Source organism: Fringilla coelebs, assembly GCF_963513975.1.
Source record: "Fringilla coelebs genome assembly, chromosome: 1".
In the NCBI taxonomy this organism is placed as follows: Eukaryota; Metazoa; Chordata; class Aves; order Passeriformes; family Fringillidae; genus Fringilla; species Fringilla coelebs.
This window is the reverse complement of record NC_140028.1, coordinates 105,990,526-106,013,793: the sequence shown is the minus strand read 5'-3', so window position 1 is coordinate 106,013,793 and position 23,268 is coordinate 105,990,526. Positions and strand designations below refer to the sequence as shown.

The window sequence follows — 23,268 nt, the reverse complement described above, 5'->3', positions numbered from 1 at the left end:
ATGTTCTTACAAAGCCATCTGGTACCTTAAAGCAACTAAGATAACTTCAAATAAATTTCTGTACTCTGAACATGACTTACCTCATGCTTGTCTGGAGCAATGAAATTCAACTGGCCACTCGAGTCATACAATATAGAGAAAGCAAGCTCCAGCACCTCCTGGAACAATACAAAGAAACACATATTAATGCTGCATGAGAGAGGCATCTGTACATTCAGGTCTGTCTTTCTTTCCTATCCATTATTCCCCAAAACAAGTTGAAAAATACTTTTTAGTAGTCTCCTGTCTGACCAAAGCTGCAGCACTACCAGACGGCTGCAAGAGACAGGCACAGCAAGAATATCACCACAGTTGCTTCAGTCAAAACATACTCACTCACCTCAGTGCTTACTCTGGCCCACTGGGTTGTGAATTCCTTTAGCATTTGAGTTTAAATTTGAGCTAGACAATGGTGAGGACTAAAATCAATATAATGAATAATAGTACACTTGCAAGAAACTCTTCATGAAGGCTCACACTTTTTTCACTTTGTATAGATTAAACCCACAAAGTTCTGCAAGTTTGACTCCTTGTGTTAAAAATCTTGTCAGGACAATGAATATCCTGGTATATACTTATGTTCTTTTCACTGCTGGAAATATATTAAATTATTCACTCTCAGGAGATTTCTGTAATTTTGTTTCCATCTGAACCAGAATCGCCAGCCTCAGTCAAGCCAAACTATGCCAGTTACCTAAAGACCCAAAGGAATTTCAGGAAAGGAAAAAGCAATCATCTTTTTGTCCCCGAAGCACTGAAGCTGGAATTGTAAAAGATACCAAGGAGAATTCATAAAGTGCTGACCTTCCCTAAAAGTCACCTGGAGTTAAATTCCCATGGGGAAACCCAGGCAATCTGAATAAACACTGATCTTTCAGCGGCCAGCAGTGAGCATGCCGAGACGTTGTGCTCTCTGTTGCCACAGTATGGTTTCTGCCTGCACCGCTACAGGTGCCATTGCAGGGATCTCACAATCTGTTAGCTCAGCAGTATGGATATATTAAGTGTGGAAAAGAGACCCAGCTACATAGCAGAGTGCTGCCTTGTAATTATGATCTGTATCACGTGTCCCGTTCTCTTAGCTCCTTGGCTTCCTCAGCCCTGTCACACTGATGCCTTTTGCTGACTCTCAGCTGACAGCAGTCCCTGCACTGCCAGTGGTGAAAGGAGAACGACTTCCTAAATTTGCAACAGTAAGTTTTAAAATGGAAGAATTGGCTGTGGGGACTGCAGCATAAACATTGTTCTAGATTGCTACCCCTGAGCTCCTGGTCTGACATAGATATTTGGATTTCTGTAAGGGTTTTTTTGGTTTTGACATTGTATGATTAAGAGCAGAGTCTGAACCGTAAAACTTGCAATCCTTGGGGATAATCTTGGATCATAAGAGATCAGACTTCTCATGGGAAATGTTCCTGTTTTCCTTGAGTTTAGTTACTAGGTTTGACTTGATGTATTGCCAAGGCTACAGGAGACAAAGCTATGTTAAATCCTCATTGTGCTAAATCTCCATGGAGGCTGCAAGTGCTCAGCAACCTCCATGGAGGTTTGCTGAGTGCTGGTGCACTCAGCAAACCAATGGCTCAGGCTCATATGGCCCTTTTGTGTTGTAGGCATATCTCTCAGCCACACCTTATTAAGAGTGATGTCCTTCATTACAGAACCAAATCTACCTCTGCCCACATGCACCTGGCATTATCTCCTCCCACAGTGTTATAAATTACTGACAGAATACGCCAAGTAATGCCACTGAGGTTGTAGCTCTGAAAAAAGGGCTTGTACTGTTACACTGTGATGTTCCTGAATTTCATGAAGGTCAACAATCCCACAGGCCTGACCCCTCTAATTTTTCCTTTGGGAAACTCCCAACGAATAAGCCTTCTTCTTCACCTCAAAGAGAGAAAAAGGAGGAAAAAAAAAAATCTCTGCTTGGAAGAAGAATGTGTCAGGATGTCAAGGGTTTAGTCATTTCCAGTCAGGCAGAGAATGAGAAAAGGCTACATTAAGGGCACCAAGCTTCTCTTTCTGGGGAAAAGTGTTATTTTGGCAGCCCCGGCTACAGCTCAGCTTCTTTGCTGGCTGCCCTGGACTCTAAAGGCTTGGGAATTACAGCTTCCAGGTGCCAGCATCTCTGTTGCTTTATGCACAGCAAACTGTCAAAGAAAATGGAAGCCAAAGGAGCTGGAGTTGCCAACTGGCCCTCCTCACTGACAGTGGTCTCAGTGGTTGAGCTGGCTGACTTGTCAGGGACCCCCACCTGGTTTTGTTATAGTTCCATCAATGACAAGGAGTAGCTGGCAATTCTTAAATGAGAACTGGTTAATCTTTATAGCCATCTGTAGTTTTCTCTTCTTTTCTCTCTTCTACTTCTTAACCTTTCTCACAGTAATTTTTCACTCAAGCCTTTTCCACTTGTTTCTCTATCCCTCTGGTACTTTTTATCTCACGTTCCCTCCAACCTGTTCCTTCCTTCTTTGTTTTGCTTTCCTCCTCCTGCACCTCAAGTTGCTGAACTCACTCCCTTGGCACTCCTAGCTGCTTCCACATGTGAGACCTCTGCCCTTCCCCAGACTGCTGCTGCTCGAAGGTAGCGGCATCGGGCCCCACAGGGCTGAGCTGAAAACAGAGAACAAGAGACTGCACTGGCAGGCAGTACTTCCCACTCCTTGGATTCAGCTCTGTGGGGGAAGCTGTCACAGGTGGTATGAAGGGAAGGTTGTTCTCCCATGCCTAGAGGTTTCCTTTCCCCCAGTGTCCACTGGTCCCCAACAGAGGCCAGCAGCAAGCTATTTTTCGTGAACTGGCATTTTGTGTGCTTATGGTGAAGTGATCCCATGCAGCTGGAATGCCCTCACTACTTTCTGCTTTCTCTGTCTTCAGCATGCTCAAAACTCCCATGTCTTTACTGAAGGCTGAGGCTTGGCCATATCGAGTTTGCTTGCCAGAGTCAGAAGATCTGCCCCAAAGGACTGCCTAGACAGGCATCAGTGGGGAACTTGGTTCAACTGAGAGGAGGAGAAAGAGAAGGAGGAGAAGGAGGAGAAGGATCTGGCCATGTTTTTTTTTTCCTACTTCTTCTGTCATACTTTATTTTGAAGGCTGCAAAATCTGACATATTTCATTTCCTTGAGAATCATTGGTACTACTTGGGAGTCAGAAATAAGGATTTAGAAGTTAAACCTAATTTAAAAACACAAGCAAGACAAACAACAATGGATTCAGATCTGGTCCTGTCACATCTTTCCAGCTTCATATGCATGAAAAATTCCAATTCAGTTTAACTCTTATTTCTTTCTAAATTGTCCTGCTGAAAGAACAATGGCCATGTGCTGGCACATGAAGAGATGCTGAAGCCTTTGTTATGGACATTTTGCCAATTCCAGCTATGCTCGTAGCATGGCATTCTGCCATTCAATTTTCCTTTCTGCCAATGAATAAAATTGAGGTGGACATTATATATGTACAAAGAAAGCTCAGAATGAAAAGGCCCCTTAAAAATATACCACTGATTGTGAAATTTCAGAAAGTGAAAGGTTTCATACGCCAAATTCAGCTGAATTTCATTCTGTGTCTGCCTTTTTATAAATTTTAATTGCCTAACCCATATATAACTTGATATGCTGCAAATAAGATGTTATTCCTATGTCGGTTAAATAGTTGCAATATTGTGCCTGACAGCTTGATTGGGATGACAGATTAATCCAAAAATTCTGTGCTTCTCAGGGGGAGAAACAAGGAATTGAGGAAATAAAAAAAAACCCCAAACCCACCAAACCAAAACCCCTGCACCACATCAGAAACAGTAAAACCATCAAAATTGCCATTGTCTGGGTCACAAATAGAATGTCTCCAGCCAAGGATGCAGCCATGCTACCTATGAATTCCAGATCTTTACATTCTCAGCCAGAAATTTTATACCAGTCCAAAACAATTTTAGGTAAGGAAATGGGGCAATGCTGAGAGCTGAGGACAAACTGATCTGCAGCATTCCTATTTAGCATTAAATACTATCTAGACATTACTGCGCCATAACGATGACACATTTCCATCACTGCCACCCACTACTTTCCATCTTTCCTTTTTGTGTGGACATATGAGTGCAAAGGCAAGGAAGAACTAAAAATATTTTATATGCATCATATAAATGTCCCAGCCAAATGTGTAGATGGTTCAGCTGTAACATGAGGTAGGAGTAATACGCAATCTATTGTACTCATGTGTGTGTGTTTGTGCCCTGATTCAGAAAATCAACAAGGAAAAATACTCCTGGGATTTTTTTTCCTCACTTGACTTTTTCATTTCCTACAATGTAAAGCCAATGTTGAAAGGAGAGCAACTTCTCTAAGAAAACAAATGCAAAAAAATACTTAGGATGCTTTGCCCACCTGTGCACAGTTATGGAAAGAGAAGTTACAGCTGTGGAGGTGCAACTAATTGTGTGATGTAGCTTTGACAGGGCCTTCTCAATTTTTATGGCTCTCTTCAGAACTGCTTTTTCAATTTTATCTAAAGTGTTGAAGCAGGAACTCTTAACTGTTTGACCCAAAAATTTCTCAGTTTCAGGTAATTAGAAATTCTAATTCAAAACCTGTGATCTGGCTCCCAGACCTATCAGGGTGCTGTTCTAGGTCAGACTGAACACCATTAGAGTCTCATTGCTTCTTGTAAGGTGAGAGAGACAACCTGATAGAAAATTTATGAACATACCTCACAGAATATGATATTCACCACTAACGATGCCAGACATTGCTAGTAACTCCATTTCTTCTTCATGTGGTGACAATTCTTACTAACAAAAACTCTGCAAGATTCTGGCTCTGCACAATTTTAGTACTATTGTCAGCTTACAGTTCTTGCTCTGAAACTCTGAAAGGTAGTATAAGTCTAATTTAAGCTGAATATTGTCTCCTACACATTTTTTCCCAAACGAACTGCTAAGCACATCCTTATACGCCTCCTTAATTGCCCAGGATTTACCTTACAGCCTTTTGTTGGCCCTGGTTTTTCTACCTGATTGGACCTGCAGGTCTCATCAGCTGGACATTAATTGCAATTTTGGCATGTGTTCATTGAATGTGGGTTCATCAGAGAGCACAGCTGGAACAAACTAATTATTTATCAGACACAACATAGGAGCAGGCACCAACAGCCATTGCTGCTTTGCTTTAGAGATAGAAAACATCGGTACTAAAGACAATTCCAGTTGTGCCCTGGGTGTATCTCAATGCACAACTGCCATGAAATATGAGTACAGAAGGCTAAGCTGTCCCAATAACTTCACTCAAATGGTCTGAGGTGGAGACAAAGGGTATACATACATGGAAATGTTTCAGGCTGGAAAGAAAAATACCTCTGTTATTTCAGCGAAGGTCAAGTTGACAAGCTTTGCATTCTGCACAGTATGTGTTCATAACACTTTGAGAACCATACCTTGTTTTGTTTAAGAGCTCCTTTCTCCTTCATATGTGGGCAGTCTTTCCCAGTCACAACAGCTTTTATATCTGCCACTGGCACTGCATTAAAAAGAAAGAAAATCAAACCCCAGAAAATTAGTTAGAAGCAAGGTATGTAAAAGCTACAGAGTCTAAAAAGAAGCAAGACTAATGTGTTAAAATTGCCATGTCCTTTGCCATTTCCAGCCTTTTGTAAGAAAGAAAATTGGAAGAAAACAACTAACACAGGAACCAGTGAGTCTTGACAAAATTTCAGGTATCTGGATAAAAGTCTGAAAATGCTTTCTTGCCTATTTAGACTACCTTGGGTAAGAGTGTTTCATATAAATGCGTACCTGTGCCTGGACAGTACTGTGTACTCATGGATCTCAAAGCCATATTGTTTTCTTCCTTATTAATGTAATGTGCCTGCTCTTTGTTGCTCTTTCCTAGGCATCCAGGTAAAGTCTGCTGGAGATAGGATGCTGAGCAAATTGGACCCTTCACTCAGAGCTATTTTCCTTCTTTTAAAAGTCTGTAGGAATTTTTTAAAAATAGTTTTCTATTTCACTCCCATCAGCAGTTTAGTTGCTTTCTGGTACTAGCAGGAATAAGGAATACTAAGGCTTATAATGAGCTATTCCAATTGCTTTAAAATGTGAAGTGATCAGAAATGACTGGGGGGAAAAGAAAGATAAAAAAAAATATTGGAATCTGCTGCCACTCAAAGAGTGAGGTCACTAAAGCATAAAGATAAATTTCTCTGAGTTTCAAGCGGAAGACAATTTTCCAAAGGTAATTACATTATGGAGAATCTATATGCTCTACAATACAGTACGGTCCCTGAGTGACAGTCTCTACGATCTATAAATAATCCATTATCCTTGTGGCTGCAGAAAAGTATCTTATATATAGAACAGGATAGTAATATGAAAACCTGTCACTGCCCAGTTCTTTAGAAGCTCTAATGGAAATAGTGAAGAGGAGAAATGCATTTACTCTTCTACTGGGCCCAGAGCACCATATATTTCATGACAGATTACCTCAGCACTATGCCAAACGGATGGCATAGGATGTAAAAGACATTCCTAAAGTATTTGCTTTGCATGGAAAACTGAAAAGAAAGGAAATCATTTGACTCTTCACTACTCAACTTCTGCCTTTAGTCTCAAAATTTTATGCTGTGGGTTTGCTGACTTTTTGTACCTCTGACAGTCCCGTTCTGGAGAAGAAGAGATACTGTTTTTGAGAGGAGAGAGTGAGCTAGGGTAAACTGGGAAATTAAGGAGATATTTGACTGCAACTACGGTAGAAAGATCTTCTTAAGAAAAAAAGTTCTTGCCATTTTTTGAAGAGGCCCAGGAAAACAGTTTCTCTGTTTACATAAGATAAGGTTTTCTGAGGTCAGACCTCAACCAAGAAGGCTTTTCTCCAGGTTTCATACACTCGAATCTGTGTGATCTGGAATACAGTTACTATGGGAGATCACAGACTGATGTGACATCCTAATCTTTATTTATCTGGAACTTGGCTTATGCCTTACTTTGAAAAATAGAATCAAAGACTTCAGGAGGTATCAGAAGTTGACTACAAGATGCTGGAGGGCGTGAGCACAGATGTGATGTGCTCACAATGGATAAAGCCTTGAGAAGGAGGGCAGCTGTTTTCTGTCCCAGCTGGAGTCTGCATGGCTTGTTACCTCTGCCAGCCTGAAGAGAGGAGTGACATTCACAGAAGTGAAAAGGTTAAAAACCCACACATTTATTTTTGGGGATAGAGACTAATTATTCAGGCTTGGCAAGGAGTACACAAAATGCTTGATGCTGCTTCTCTTGGTTTTGTTTTCTCACCCACCTATTCTCTTTTATCTGTGGACCTGGCTCCAAATGCTGACAAGTTGATCATCATATCTGAACTTTATGAATTCAAAAATCAATAAGTCTGTCCAGAGAAAACCAGAATATTTATGAGAGTATTCTGTCAATTGCCCAAGCCATTTTGGTCTGATATGTTTCAAACAATAGCGTCAATTTATAATTTTGTGACTTGCAGTATTCTCAACTTTGTTTAATGAAACTCCATCTAATGTGGGTAGCCCTAGGGTAAATCTTGTCTCATTCATAGCCTGAAAACCTGGGACACTGAGGAAATAACCACCTCTTTCTGAAACTGCATTGGTATCCACTCAGCCAGCAGCCATCCTGAGGCAACCGTGTGGGTCTGGCCCAATGGTTTCTAAAGCAGAGCCTTCATGGGAATCCATGCCCCCATGGGATCCTGACATTCCTGAGTAGGTTCAAGAGCCTAGAGAAAATGCAAGTGCCCGCTGATGCTCACAGTCAGGGTCAGGGATTTGTGCATGGAAGAGTGCTCCGAGCAAACAAATCTGGGAACTGCTGCTCTTGTAACTGTGCCCGCAGTTCAAGTGTGACTTTCATTCTTCTGTCACTCTGACACTACTGTAACATTCTGTGGCTATTTCTCTAAGCCCTGTCCACAAAAACAGTCTCTTTCTGTGCCAATGCAGCAATGTGAGGCCCTGTCCTACATTCTGCCAAGACTGCAGTAAGACTGTGGAACATCCTTGAGGCGATCTGTAAGGCAAGGAAAACAAGAGAATGTGACTGCAAACTGTCAGGGCTCCAGCATCACACAGGCTTTTCTTCTTTCCCTCTCAGACTGCATCTAGGAACACTTGGACATTTTAAAAGGTGCTGCCTGGAGAACAGGTTAGGGGAGAAAATTTCACATCATTCCTCAATTTTCAGGCTGGAAAAATTTCAAACTTCTGAAAAATTAGTCTTTCTGCCATTCCATGAAAGAAGTGGAACTACCAGCTGAAATACCTGTATAAGCATGTCTAATTTGATAATGCCAAGGATTTTCAGAAAAGAACAAAAAGAAATTATTCCTTATTCAATGCTGGATTTCTTGCAGTCACCTCCCAAGTGACAGAACCATACTCATATTTCCACTATCATAAAAAAGCTTCCCTACAACTCGTGTTGAAGAACAAAGGAGAAATCACTACAGTATGATGGTTCTGAAGAGCTCCAAAATGACTTTCAATGATAAGAAAAATCCCAATAAATCTCCAGGTAGGAGCTGCCACAGAGATGTGTCCTCTACCAGTTGGCTACACAGAAACAGTGAGGTCCTCTCAATGCTCTTCACAGTGACCTGTCACCTCTAAGTCCACTCCTCAAAATAACTAGTCCACTCCTCCAGTCACTAGACTGCCTGTTTCCATGGACAGGCAGTGCCTCTGAGTATGCCCAAGTATTTTTATTTCACATCTGCAGTTAGATGAGCAATGAAAATAAACTGTGTTCCTCCCTAGGAAAGACATGACGTTTCCAAGCTGAATGAAATGTTAAACTCATTGAAAAGCTTAATGCAGTCCCCACACACACTTGCCAAACCCAGGAGAGTGGTGTTTGAATGCAGGAGGAAATGTCCCCTGCTCTTTATCTTCATAAAGAGAGCTGTTCATAAGGTCCCATGTTAAGAGAAACCTACTACAAGCAATAAAGAAGAACTAGCATAAAAGTAGCAGAAGTGTCACAATCTTTGTGCATGACTTACATTTATCTTGCAAGGAATCATGAGGGACTTCTCCCTGTGGACTTTCTTCCAAGTCTCCGTAGTGCAAGACCTTGTGATTAGGTGAAAGTCGACAATACCAAAATTTGTCTGTTGAAATAAACACATAGAGCAAGGTTACTGACATGTATTCATCAGCCTTACCAACAGCAGAGGACTGTTTACTCAAACAAGGTGCTACAGGGAAAGGCTGTCTTTTCTTTCAGAAGTAGAAACGTGTGGGGTGGATATCTAAGAAGGGTAGGGACTTTGCTCAGTAATTTTACCTGATTAAATGAAGCTGGCATTAATCTACAGGGGTTTTGTTACTGACATAGTCATTGGCTCAAAAAAATATATTAGTGAGAAAAAATTGACTTAGTTTTACCAGATATTATATACCCTCATGGCCAGAAGACTGGCTAAGTAACTACTTTGAGCAGATAACTTTAATTTACCCATAAAAGATTCATTTTTAGCACCCACTTTGTGAAAATCAAGCCCTACCAGCTGTCTTGTGTGGGACACCCAAAAACTGATAAATTTGAAATATCCCATACTTTATGAAAATTATGACTCACATCTTTTTTATAGACATAGGAGAACACCCCCATATTTATGGAGAGACTGGACCTAATAAACATGCAAGGACTTAAAAAGCAGACATTAAATCTCTTGTCCTGCAGATAACTCAGTTCTTTGCATGGTTACAAATATATGTGTGACCATCCAAGTTCACACCCCAGTTTGCATTTTAGTCCTTCCTAAGAGATGTACATTTACATCTCCTGACAACTCGTGCTTTGCAGGACATAATTCCCCCAAACAACATTTGTTAAAATCTGCTCCAGTGAAGGACATTGCCTTTGCAGAGCCAGGCCACCACTCTGCCTAGCATGCAAGGGTGGTGCTTGCCAATTCCCTTTCTGAAATGGCAAGAAAGAGGTTACCCTTCCTTGTCAGAGCATGTTCCATTTAATAAGTAGATCACACAATGTTGAGCTGTCAAAAATACAATCTTGTTACATCCAAACTAAATCTCCAAAAGCTCAGAGCAAGGCTGGATGTTAAAATGCCAGTGGAGGGGGGCAGAGGGCTTCTCTGGCTCTGTGCTTCTCTAGTACTGGCAGTGCTGATGCTGTGCCAAGCAGCAGCCTGAGGGACAATTTAGGGGAAACGTTAGCACTGACACAGCCCTGTGGCGCTGCAGTCGCTGGGAGCTCCTTTTGGATAAAACATTGGAGCAGCAGTAGAACCAGCATATGTGAGCTCATTTGGGGTGTTAGCAGAGGAAGGGCTTCTTGGCTCTCTGAGTAAAACATTGGCCTCATGGATCCAGCTGTGTCCTGAAGGATGCTCCAGGCCCCTGGCCAGTCATTTAAAATGCAATGCAGTAAAACACAGGCAACTGAATGATAAAAAGGGACTTTGACATGCCTTTTTAAATTTCTTTGTCCCAGTGGATAAAAAGGTTTGGTGGAAAAACCCTACACCCTTCAAACTACTTTTAGAGTGAAAGGTTTCAAAAAACACTACAAACCTCTGGCAAAGGCTCAAAATGGCCATGGGAGAGATTGTGGCTATCAACCTCACAGGCATGCACAACACGGTAAGATTGATGGTAGAGAGCCTGAGATTATGTTCCTGTGATGCATACAAGAAGAGCTGCTGAAATATAAGCATCCCTGGACTGTAAGCAGGACATACAGTGTGGCACAGTATGGGATTGAGAAGAAGACCCCGCTTACAAAACTTTTGCAGAGAATTGAAACTGGAGCAAGTAGGAGCCTCCATTCAGTAGACTCTCATCTGAAGAGCACACACACAAGCAACTCATTAGGCAGTTTGTGTACCTCAGAAGGATGTATGTGAACATTTTCAAGACTCATACCTTTTACAGTGAACTCTACCAGAACCATAGCAAACCCTGAAATATACGCCATGGAATCTGATGGTTGACCACAATGCCTAAAGAAAAGCCTCCAGTAACTCCAGCAGGAGGCTTTCACATCTAGATTTAACTGCAACCTCATTGCTTATGGGGCTGTACAAAGTAACACAACTTTCCAAATCTAAAATTAAAACAGTAATTTTTTCTTAATAGAAATGGACATGGTTTCACTACCTTCCCAATGACCTGGGCAAAAAGATCTTCTAACTGAAAAAAAAAGAAATTTACCATGGATTCCTTTCAATTTATCACACATGGGGCTGGTGTTAGCAAGGGTTTGGCTCTTCTGTCTCCTAGGAGCTAGTATTTTGGTAACCTTGGCTTTTTCAATGCCATGCTTTAACAAAAAAAGAGGGGAACACCCCTCCATGAAAATATCTCATTTTGTTTTGGGAAGGGGGGGCTTAATGGGAAGAAACCCAAGCTCTGAATATTTGAGGAGCCTTTTCAGCAGTTCCCCATAAGCCAGGGTTAATTAAAAACTAATGGCCATAAACTGTAGCTTGAAGCATGTCCAGCACAACGCTCCTGTGGGCTCACTAATAACTCTGCTCTGCCACAGCCCTGCTGTCAAGGGGAAAGCCCTTAAATGAAAGCTACAAATGGAACTAACAAGGTTTCCTCAACCACAGCCACTAAATGCCTGCAGGAGCCAGGCTGAGGAGGGTGATGGCATGTTGCTAGGAGAAGGGTTCTACAGCCACCTCAGCCTTACCCATTCCGGTTTTTGCTTCAGCTGTACATGGTCCTACAAACAGCGTATCAGCAAATATTCCACTCACATGAGATTTCAGTGCCTTGGAAGGGAACAGTTTGAAACTGGATGCAGCTATTTTACTGCAGTGCAAGTGTTGAACACAACTATATTGGAAAAATAGGGTATAGAATGATCCTGCAGTCAAAACAAAAATTATATGAAATTGTTTCCAAAGAGAAAAAGAGTGAAGAAGTCTGAATTGTAGAACGGCACACGGGAAGTAGCCAGCATTTACTTTGAAAAAAAAAAAGGCAGAAGAAAAAATAAGCAGAAGAAAAATCTCTTTTTTTCCTATGACTCAAAAGTGGTGTTTATAAAACAAAGAAAAACTACTATCCAAACCCTCCAAAACTCTTAAACTAAAATCTGCAGAGCTGAACTGTTACAAAAGGTTTCAAGTTGGGATAGACTTTCCCTATTAGTCCCTCTACATCTGGCAGATCCATGTGCATGTGCCCAGCTGGAACAGGGCAACTGTGAGTTCAGGAAGGAATGGGGTTTGTTTTGGTTTTAGGCCCAGGCTTAAGAATTTTCCCTAAAGACTAGGTCCCTTCTGTGGCCTGTTTTCTATCCACTGTTACTGCACCTACCTCCTGCTCAGAGCAAGAAGCTGTAGGGAGGGCACTCACTAACCACAGTCTTTAGAGATGATATTTCATCATAATTTTCAGACACTACATTATTTACACTACATTATTTAGACTTTCCAGCAACTCCTTATGTCTTTCAGCTCACTGACCACTGATGCAATCACATTAGGGTGCTAGAAATTCTTTTTTGGGAAACAGAATTATTCATTCTGGTTTTTAACCTGAAAAGTTTTCAAGCAAATTGTTCTGATTTTTCAGATATTTGCTAGAGCAGCCAGGGGCTTAACTATATCACAGCATATTGTTGAAGGTTATAGATGAGGTTAAAAAAAAAAATCCCAAAGAACAAAATCACCTACAATTTGGCTACAAAAGCGATATTCAAAATTGTGAACAAATAGCAGAGCACAGAACATTTTGCTGATGGGCTACAGAATGCCTGGCCATTCACACACTGTGTTTCCAAGTGCATTAATGGCCAATGACTCATATGCCTCTAACAATACTATTCCAGGTAAAGGACTGCTGTGGTTAGTACAGAAGCGCTCTATTGTTAGAATCTGGGGAGAAAATAGCTCAGATATGCATGAAGAGAAGTCTGAGAATATGTATTTTTTCCCAAGATAAGTTCAAGGTTACTAGTTTTTTGTTCAAAGAAAAGCATCCTCACAGAGTTAGCAAGAGAAACCTGCTTTTAAATATATCTGTGAAAAAATGTATTTGTGTAGATTTTATATCTGTGTGTGCATGCATATTTTCTCTTCTTCCTTTTTCTGTCTCTATTAAAATTGTATTGACATTTTCATTCCAACTTGTCTAAACTGCCAGGAAGCTTTCCAAGTAACAGGCAAATAATTGACCCGTGGCATTGTTGAAGGCATATTTGGTCAACTGGCCCCTCTCAGTGAGTCATGTAATCACACATTTTGTGGGACCATGGAGAGTAGGATGAAGTAACAGTAGAAAAGAGCCTGGCAGAAAAAAGTCAAAGTGTGTGTTGTTCAGAACTGTGAGTTACTTATCCTAGCAAGAGATGGAAAACCTCTCTTCACTTGATTTTTTTGTTTAAAGTTAAGGTTTCTCTTTCCAGGTTACTTCCATGGTGCCTTGTGTTTTTAATCTAATGGTGTGTATCACCAGGGTTTCCCTTGCTTCCAAAAATTACTGTTTGAGAAGCCTCATGTTGTCTGCAAAAGCACTTCAATAACATGCAATTTCTCTACAATCTTTATAAAAATAAAAAGGGAATTTATTTTCAAGAGTGCGCCCAGCAACATATACTACAAATGTACTGGATGACAGCATTAGAAGTATCTATTATCCTCAATAAAATGCCTTTATCTGCTACTTAGCTCTACTGGAAATAAGAACTACTGGGGGTGTAGAGTGCTTGGCAGGTTTTTGCTTTACTCTTCTCCCTTTTCTTTTAGGAATTATCTAAGGAAGGAGAAAGCTGAAGAGATCTATCTTTCAGCAGATGTTCCTGGACCAGGAACAAAGTGGGGATTTGCAGAGCATGATCATCTGGTGTTGAACAGTGATCAGAAGGATAGGTTAGATTTTGCTCTTTCATTTCCAAATGATTAAGATACTTAACAAAAAGCCAGGAGTTACTGCTGCAGTTCTCCTATGAAAACCTTGCAAGGGAAAGGCCATGTATTTTTTGGAAGTGCTAAGGATCCTGCTGGGACAACAATGATATTTCTGAATATCAGCTACAGAGAGATCCTGCTATGATAATCCTGTGCTGAAACACAAAAAGCAGAGATCTGAATATAGATACCTCATGGCTTAATCTTCAGCATCCTCCCAGTGAATCACCTGCTGGATTGGAGGCTTTCCAATGCTAAGTATATATGAGAGTGTTTAATCTCTTCTCAAAAGGCCATAAGAGGCTGTAAACTCCCTTTTCATTTCTTTGTAAGTCAATTTTTTCAACTTACTGTGACTAACCATGTGTGTCCTACCACATGTTCAAACAACAATCTTAATAGAAGTCTGCTCTGGAGTCTTTATCATGGGCTAAGGCCTGTTAATTATCTTTAGATGGGCAATTTAATGCTTTCAGCTTCTGTGTAGGGCACGTTCAGGTTCCTCTTGTACAATCTGTGGATTCGTGACATTTGTTCCAGGATTGTCTTAAGGGAAGAAAATAATCATAGGAAAGGCAAAACCAGCATATACACACTTTAGTATTAACACCTACCCGACCATGCTACACTTACAAGTAGTTTGCCACATAACAGGCAAATGGTGATGCCTCAGAGCAGTACTCATTTCTGTTTCTACCATGGCCCTTTTAGAGCCTTGGTAATGCTCCATAACAAGTGGATTCAGTTGGAGCACCAGGTGACAAGGACTCCTGAACCCCCTGAGGTAGCGCTGGGCACCTGTACAGGAGGTGGGTTGTGAGGGGGAAGATGGGGACGTGGGACAAAGCTAACAGAAGACACACTCAGAATCTGGGACCTCTACTGCTTTTATCAGGACCTTCAGAGGAATTACCTGAAAGATTGACTGTCATAACGTTTAGCATCACTAGCTAAACCTCGGATCCTCCACTCATTTTACTTCACCTTCTAATCCTGACATCATGACAGCCCTGGTTTTACAGTTTGTGCTGCTTTGGGGAACAGGAGACCCTGAAGGATAAATGCTGATTTCAAGAGATCTTCTTCCACTCCCTGTGATCTGCCAGTACTTGCTATTTGGACTGTGTCAGGCACTGTACATACCTAAAAAAGGATCCCAATTGAATGGCTTACAAGCCAAGCATGCTTCATTAAATCGCACTGTGTTAGGTCACAGAATCACAGAGCATGCTGAGTTGTTGGAAGAGATCCACAAGGATCATGGAGTCCAACTCCTCGTCCTGCACAGGACCATCTCCAAATATCCCAACCATGTGCCTGAGAGCACTGCCCAAATGCTTCTTGAAGCTGTGACCACTTTCCTGGAGAGCCTGTTCCAGTGCCTGATCACACTCCACATGAAAAACCTTTTTCTAATAAACAACCTAAACCTCCTCTGGACTCAGCTTCAGGCCATACCCTCAGGTCCTGTAACTGGAGACCACAGAGAAGAGATCAGTGTCTGCCCCTCCTCTTATCCTCTTGAGGAAGTTGCAGAACTCCAGTGAGGTCTCCCCTCAGTCTCCTCCAGGCTGAACAGACCAAGTGACCTCAGCCACTCCCCATATGGCTTCACTTCAAGGCCCTTCACCATCCTCATTGCCCTCCTTTGGATGCTTTCTAAGAGCTTAATATCTTTTTTAATATTGTGGTGCCCCAAAGAGCATACAGAGCTCAAGGTGAGGCTGCCCCAGCTCAGAGCAGAGCAGGACAATCCCCTCCCTTGCCAGCTGCCAATGCTGTGCCTGATGTCCCCCAGGACAGAGTTGGCCGTATTGAATTTAATCCTGGTGGCCTCATACATCATCATCCTCTAAATGGTTTTGTGTCTACTGCCTCCCTCACAAATGGTATTTTTTCCTTCTGTTTCAGGGAATACAGGAAGCCTATCATAAAGTATACACAACTCTCAAGGGCAGGTGGAAACATGACCTCCTAAATGGGCTTCCATCTGTGAAAAACAATCTATTTCAGTGAAGATAATGTTCTTTGAGGCACGGTCGCGTGTTTTATTTGTTTCCAAAGAATGATGAATTATTTCTGGCCCTGTATAAATATTACATCAAAGCAATTAATCTCATGACCTATAGAATTCACTCCAAGGCATGATAGGAAGCAACCCTCTCAACTGAGGATGAGAAGATTACATTGATTTTCAAAAAAAAAAAGATAATTTTTAGCTTCAACTGTACTCTTGTAAGTTGAATGAATTTATAGTCCCTAAGGCTCTTGATCCTATAAATCATGAACTAACAACAATTTAAGATAAAATAAACAGTCTATCTTTCTCTTGGAGATCAGCCAAAAGAATAATATTTTCTACAAATCCTGCTCCTTCCCTTGAATTTGAGTCATTTGGATTAGGCTGTGAGAGGAATAAAATAAACAACCCTCACTACTGGTAGCCAGACAAACTACATTTTACTTTACCTACTTTCATTCCATGAGTACACTGATGAAGGAAAAACATGTATCATGCATCCCTATCCAGTCTGCACAGGAACTCACAGTGAATATTGACCATCTGTCTGTGCAATGGGCTTCAGAGGTGTTTGTACGCCTGACAGAGAGGTTACAAATAACCTACATTAAGGAAAATTGTCTCCTTGTTTCAAAGGAAGGAGGCATTGCAGGGATCTGAAAGCTTCTCTCTGTGAAGAATGCACTTTTCCCCCAATTAATCCGAAGGTCTCAAATATTGATCTTTGTCAGTTCTTACTCTTAGGTTTTGTAACTTTCTAATTTGTTCTGTATTTACAGACGAAAACAAACAGTATTCTGAATCCTCACAAAATGAGGGATTTAAAGAGAAATTTTGGATATGGTTTCTACTTAATCTCCTGAATTTACACTATGTCCCCATTACATCATCTGTGCATCTCTGAAGGGAAAAGAACCATAGGGAGTTTTATTGTATAGAATGAGCAGTGACTCATAGAATTGGAAAAATAATCTTCTCATATCAATCAAGTATTCATATGAAGATACACGAATTACTGATATAAGTGCTTTCAAAAAGCATGAAATTATAAAATTATAGGGCAATGTAAGACTAAAACAAAGGACAGGCAGTACTAGAGGGAGGGGTGCAGAATAAACTTGTTGCATACTTAAAGGTGATCAAAGACTGGGAAATTAAAATTCAAGTTTCATGTGCTATTCCTGTAAAGACATTGTTTTGAGATGAACAAGAAGTCGGGACATTCAGGCAGAAATCAAAATACTAATTTCAGAATGTGAGACTGCTGCTTGAGATTTTGTCAAAGGCTGAACTTGTTCCAGATCATCTGCGTGGTAAGGCTGAAACCAGTTTCAGAGAAACAGGAAATCCTGAAAATTCTTAACTTGGAGATGCTTTCAGATGCCTCCTAGGAAAAGCAGTCAAGACAGCACTACAGCCAAGGATCCTGCCAATGAAAACAGTATTCCTCAGTGCAACTTACAGACCCAAGTGACAACATGAAGCCAGACTGGGGAGTCTGAGCCGTACCTTGCCGACGTCGACTGTTGAGTTTCCTAAAGCAGGTGCCCTCCACAAGTCGATTGAGACGCTGCTGCTTGATCAGTTCTAAGATCTCTGGCTGAATCTTCTCCTTTAGTTCCCTTGGGAGAGAAAGTAGGCACTTGTAAATTTCAATCAAAGACCATCCTCCTTCCTCTGAAACAGTCTCACAAGATGTTTCTGCAAGGTGTTTGAAGAGGACATCAGTCACAGACAAGCCCAGGTCAGAATCTAGTCTGCCCCAGAAAAAAACCCTTTTTCTTTTAACAAAGAATGGGAGTCAGGATATCTTTGTTGTAGACATCTCCCTGTTACAACATCAATGTATGACTCAGGCAAGTTGCTTGTTTTTATATTACTTTCCTCATTCTAAAAATAACACTTGCTATAATGCATCAACAAGATTTTTCCACAGAAAATAATGCTCTTTCATCATAGGAGAACTGTGAAGCTAATTTTAGGGTCTGTCACCTTCTGTTGCATGATCCTAAGCTGGTACACTTCTCTAGCACTATTATTTAGGGCAACACAAGAAGGCTAGAACACTTTGAAACAACAATAAAAAGCAGGGAGCAATGCCAATGAGCAAAACTAATAATCAGTGCTATATTCTTGTTCTTAATTTCATATAACTTGATTACTTTATTATTTTCAGAATTTGTGGAAGACTAACTCATGACTAGGAAACACCCAAGGATCCAACTTCATCTTTGCACAGGAGTGCAGAGACCTACAATACATCTAGAAATAATCTTTTCTATCCTTCAGAAAACACATTTTCTCCATCTTACTTTGTATGAGTTCAACATGTCAAGAACTAGGCAGAAAACATATGCACATAATATTTAAAGTTTAATTTCATACACCATCACATGGATTCACAGATGTCTGAATTCATCAGTTATATCCTCACTTAGATTCATTAAGAATACATAAAAGACAGGTTTAAACATCAACTCGACAGCAAGCCTAGTAAGATTAAAAAGAAATAACTGAATGTGTAGAAGATTTATAAAATATGAAGTTTGTCAGAACCATAATTTTGCATTGCTGTGCAAATTGGGTAATACCAGAAATCATTCTGTCTGGCAGTATGTTCCAGCAATCATCATCAAAAGGAAGCTAAGCTGTGGTATCCCATAGAGACAACAAAAAAAAAATTTCTCTTCTTGAAAACTTAGGAAGCCCATTCTCTGCTGATTTCCACACTCATTTGGATCCTATGCCTTTGATCTGCCAGACCCCCACTGAAATCACTGCCAATCCTCTGCTACAAAGATCAGGCCTTTAAAATAAAATGCCCTCTTTCCCCTAGGTGTTGACAAAATGATTGGATGCATAACCCACTGCATATTTACAAGCTGTGAAAATCTAGCTGGTCAAAAACCCAAGGAAACATTGTAACTATAGAAACCGGCCATCTTTTGGAAATGTGTTATTAGTCCTTTAGGACTTGAATTTTCAAGCACTGTTGTTTTCTCATTGGGATCTAAGATACAAATATGTTGAATGGTTAAATACTGTGATTAAAATAATTTTGTGCTTGAATGTGTCTTGCCTTTACTGAGCTTGTGAGCTTCTCTATTCCTCAGGTAACACCTGACAGCAGAGGCTGAGGATAACAGTGTTAAAACACAAGTGTGGATTACTCAGCAGTTCAGGCTGCTGACTAAATTTCCAGCTGGACTAATTTCAAGCATTCAAGACTGATATAAACATCAGTTTGATAGTTAGGTAGTTTAACTCAGAAACTGGATGGTTATCATTAAGTAGCTGTTAAAGGTATCATAACATTGTATTTGTAAGACACTACCAAAAAATCAAAAATGAATGGGTTACCCAGCACATGAACATCTGAATGTTTGCTCAAACATTCTGTCTTCTGGCCTCTAATGCCCCACCTGCCCTTTACAAACCATAGGGGAGAATGACTTTTTAACCAATCCAAAATGAAACAGGTAATCCTCTTTAAAATACTTCAGTGCCTAAGGCAGACTTTGCACGGGAGAAGGGGAGGTAAGAAAGAAGGGACCTTTGGTTACCTTCTGGAAGCACACATACATTTTTGCTCTCACAGTTGTGAAGCTCAGTGTACTACTCTCCTCTGTTTGATGGTCCTTGAACTTGACCACACAGAGGTTGTGGAGACAACTCATTTTTCCATGCAGAAACATTCTCTGGGAGCTCTTGGCTTAGTGAAAGCCTCTAAGACCATTGTGCCCTGGCCATGGTGACTTACTGCACTTACTGTCCTCAGCAGCTCATGCCAACACACGGTTACTCTGACTTGTATGGTTCTCAGCCATTTTTCTGACATCATGACTCCACATACATTTTTGCAAGGTGATCCTGCCACTCAGTGCTCCTCACTGTCAAGGTTTCTGTTGCACCATTTTGAGGTGACAGGTACGGGTCAGAACAATCAAACCAACTCCATTTCCTTCTGAAAGCCTCTGAATGCAACAAAGTTCTGTTCCTCACAATCAGTGTCTAAAGACAGGAGGGTTAGTAAGAAATCTTTGTGCAAGAAATATGTCCTCCTGCCTAATTTTAAAACCCATCAGGGACAATCAGCTCAAGGAAGATCATAAATGCAAATACATTTTGTGAATATTTATTTATTGTCCCTCAGATGACATTTGCTTAACAGTTTGTGCTTTGTGAAGAGAGAGAACAGACTTAAGGAGACAGGGACTTTAAAAACTGCCAGTAGTCCTACTGTCTTTCTGGCCCATAAGAATGTAAAAAGTTCGTGTGCTGGTGAAACAGAAGGGTGGAGGGGAACACACATTAATATATGTGATTGCTGATTTTGTGATCTCACTGGTCTTAACACTGGAAGAAATACTAACAGCAGTTACTGCTGTTGTTTTTAAAATATCCGAAAATTAGAAATTATTTTCAAGTTTTTCACATTAAACAAATTCTTCTTCAGCACTGTCTCCATCTTTTAGCTTATAGTTAAGACTCACTTGATAGTGGTTTTCTTTCCAGGATGGGGCATGTTACAGACATTTAAAATATTACAATACAATGGGAGAGTAATCCCAGAATGGCTTCATGTGTTTTGTCCTTTTATCTTTCTGGCATCTGGCTATGCTCCCTCTCCTGATCATGCATTCAGAGCAGTAGTGACTCTTTCTAACATTGTAGAGAAATATGTAGGATAAAAAGCAGAAGCATCCAAACACCTTCCTCTCTTTCCCTGTGTGTTGCTGATTTTCACACAGATGTTACTTAGTAATGGCTCCCTAGTTGCCACTAACTCTCCTTTAACCAGCAAGTCCCTAATTGGATGCCAAATTTTTATCTAGCATTAACCCATCTCTGTTGCCGTTTAATTTGTCAAGGAGATCTCTGGTCCTCTACAGATCCACAGGATTCCTAGTCAACTTCTTCTACAGCCATTCCAAATGAAACTGGGATACTTTAACACTTTATTATGGAATGGCAGTTTGGATGACCAATAACGATACCAAATCCCCGAATCTACTCTGAAGGACTTTCTATTTTTCCTAATCAAAAGTAGATATTGATAAAGCTTTACTTCACATGATACAACAATGCTCATATAAAAGAAAGAACTAATCCTTGCAAAACAAGGTTGTTGTAGTTATGAGGATCTAAGGCAACATATTCCAGTTTATATTCAAACACAACTTCACTGAAGCTTCTCTTATCCAGCAGCTTGAATGCTTAAAACCACAGTGCTTCATACAATGAATGAAAAAGAAAGAAAAAGAAAGACTTCTATCATGTTCAAGGCAGGAAAAGCCATTGCCTGATTGCCATATTCTCAAGCAGAATTAAACAAGGTCTGCTGATGCTACAGGCACCATTGTGCACAATCTCTTTTAGCATATCTGCAGGGCTTTAAAATATACAGCACAGCCACGATTGCTCTTTTCACTCACAGTCTCTTTCCCTACAATGGGGCCATGATTCTGTACTTCTATCAGCTGTGCCATCTATGCAATTTGACAGAGTTCAGTACAGGGAATCAAATCAAAGCACAAAATGAAAGGACTGTTTCTTTTCACAGTCAAGAACAAGTGATCATGGATGTAATCAAAATGCAAATGCATGGAGTTAAATCTTTGCAAATGCAGTTGTGATTGCTTAAACACCTTATCGATTTACTTAGCCTTTATAGCCCTTAGGCTTAGCCTTTATCCTGAACTTGAAATGATTCTCTGGTAACACTGCAGTTGCTTTTAACTATTTCTGTTGGCTCTTTCACTTGTTCCCTGATGGGGAAGGAGACTCTGAACTGTGACAGCAACTAGCCAGAGTGGCACTGTAAATGAAGAACTTGCACCGGGCATTGTCAAGCCTTTTAATGCTAGGTGATGGTGCAAGAGTATAAATAATTGACCTGTATCATACTTAAACTGTTGAGTCATAGGGAAGGCAGGGAAGATGAGAAGCTTTGGTGATTAGCTTTGCAGTTCTGAGCAGCTTGGAACTGCTATATGTTGCAGGGGATTTGCAGGGGCTTTCTGAGCAGTGTAATAACACAAAACTAACTGTAACATTTGTAGATTTTAAATTGATGCATTACTACGAGTGACATCAGTTCTAATTGGGCATTAGGTTGTATCTTCTAACACACTGGAAACATAAAAGAAGCAGTCCCCCTTTGATCCACACCGGTATGGTTAAAATTTAGTTTGTAATTCTATTTTGCTTACAATTCCACTGTTGCCCTGCTGCCCCTGGAGGAATGTGTCCCCAGAGCTTGTACTTAGATATCTGTATCCTTTAGAAACAAATCCAAATTAATATCCTGCTTCTGAATCCTGGAATGCTCTGGTCCAAATCCATTTCTATACTTTTGCCTTGGAAAAGAAGATTTAGAGTATCATGAGCTATTCCACTTGCAACAGTCAGGATTTCATGACATTTCAGCTGGTGCTTCTGGAGTCCTCACCATTTCTCAGCTGATCTCAAAAGGTTCCTGCTATTCTCAGTACAACATTTGCACAGCACACAGTCTGCATCTGTCCTGTGCCATCAGTTCAGCCACAAGCCCAGACCTGGTCCAGAGCCAAGTGTGGCCTCCACTCCTCATATAAAAGAACAAAGAGTATTCTGAGAAATTAGAAGGAGCTATGGAGGCAATATTAGCCTTCCATACTTTGCAGTAAACAACAATCAAAGGACTGGCTAGCTGCCAGAATGTTGCTATTTACAAATAAGTATAGCCTTCCATACTTTGCAGTAAACAACAATCAAAGGACTGGCTAGCTGCCAGAATGTTGCTATTTACAAATAAGTAAATGAATGCTTGTCATTAACACCAATTTATAATAATGTTATATACAAGGACAACTCTTTTGGAAAGTTAGTGTGTATTGGCTCCTCTTCTTCTGTGCTTCTCCCTGTCATACTCAGAGAGGCCTTGAACAGAAGACAAAGTTATGGCGTTTGATTAGTTCGATTTTATTTTGAAAGACACTACTAGCACCAAAATCAGGCTCACAATCATGCAGAGCTAGGAAATGTCAAAGCACTGTTTCATATAAATAAGCCAAGTGAAATCCTGCTGGGATTTGCAAATCTGGTTTCACTGAAGTCAAGGAAAAAGTTATGATTCCCAGGAGAAGAAAACATGTACTTTAAGCAGATGCCTCACTACTGCTTTTGAGCACAGATCCCTGGACAGCTTTTCTCCCTGGGATTCCCCAGAAGAGCTCACAAATGTCATTCTCCCTTGTTAATCCTTCCATGAAAAAACAAGTGGGGAGAGAAGACAATACTTACAGAATTGGACGAGACTGGAAA

At 40.6% G+C, this 23,268-nt stretch overlaps 1 protein-coding gene across 1 annotated transcript in view; it reads right to left on the bottom strand.

The window, feature by feature from the left end:
• The window catches only part of LOC311154829 (engulfment and cell motility protein 1-like), a gene marked incomplete at its 5' end in the record, with an annotated part of 28,963 nt that extends 5,696 nt beyond the window's left edge, over positions 1 to 23,267 (bottom strand). Inside the window, 5 exons of the mRNA XM_084207606.1 lie at positions 81 to 158; positions 5,470 to 5,552; positions 9,057 to 9,164; positions 17,473 to 17,585; positions 23,248 to 23,267. Coding sequence (XP_084063732.1) covers positions 81 to 158; positions 5,470 to 5,552; positions 9,057 to 9,164; positions 17,473 to 17,585; positions 23,248 to 23,267 — 402 coding nt within the window. The remainder of the gene's footprint in view (positions 1 to 80; positions 159 to 5,469; positions 5,553 to 9,056; positions 9,165 to 17,472; positions 17,586 to 23,247) is intronic.
• Between the last annotated feature and the right edge of the window lies 1 nt (position 23,268).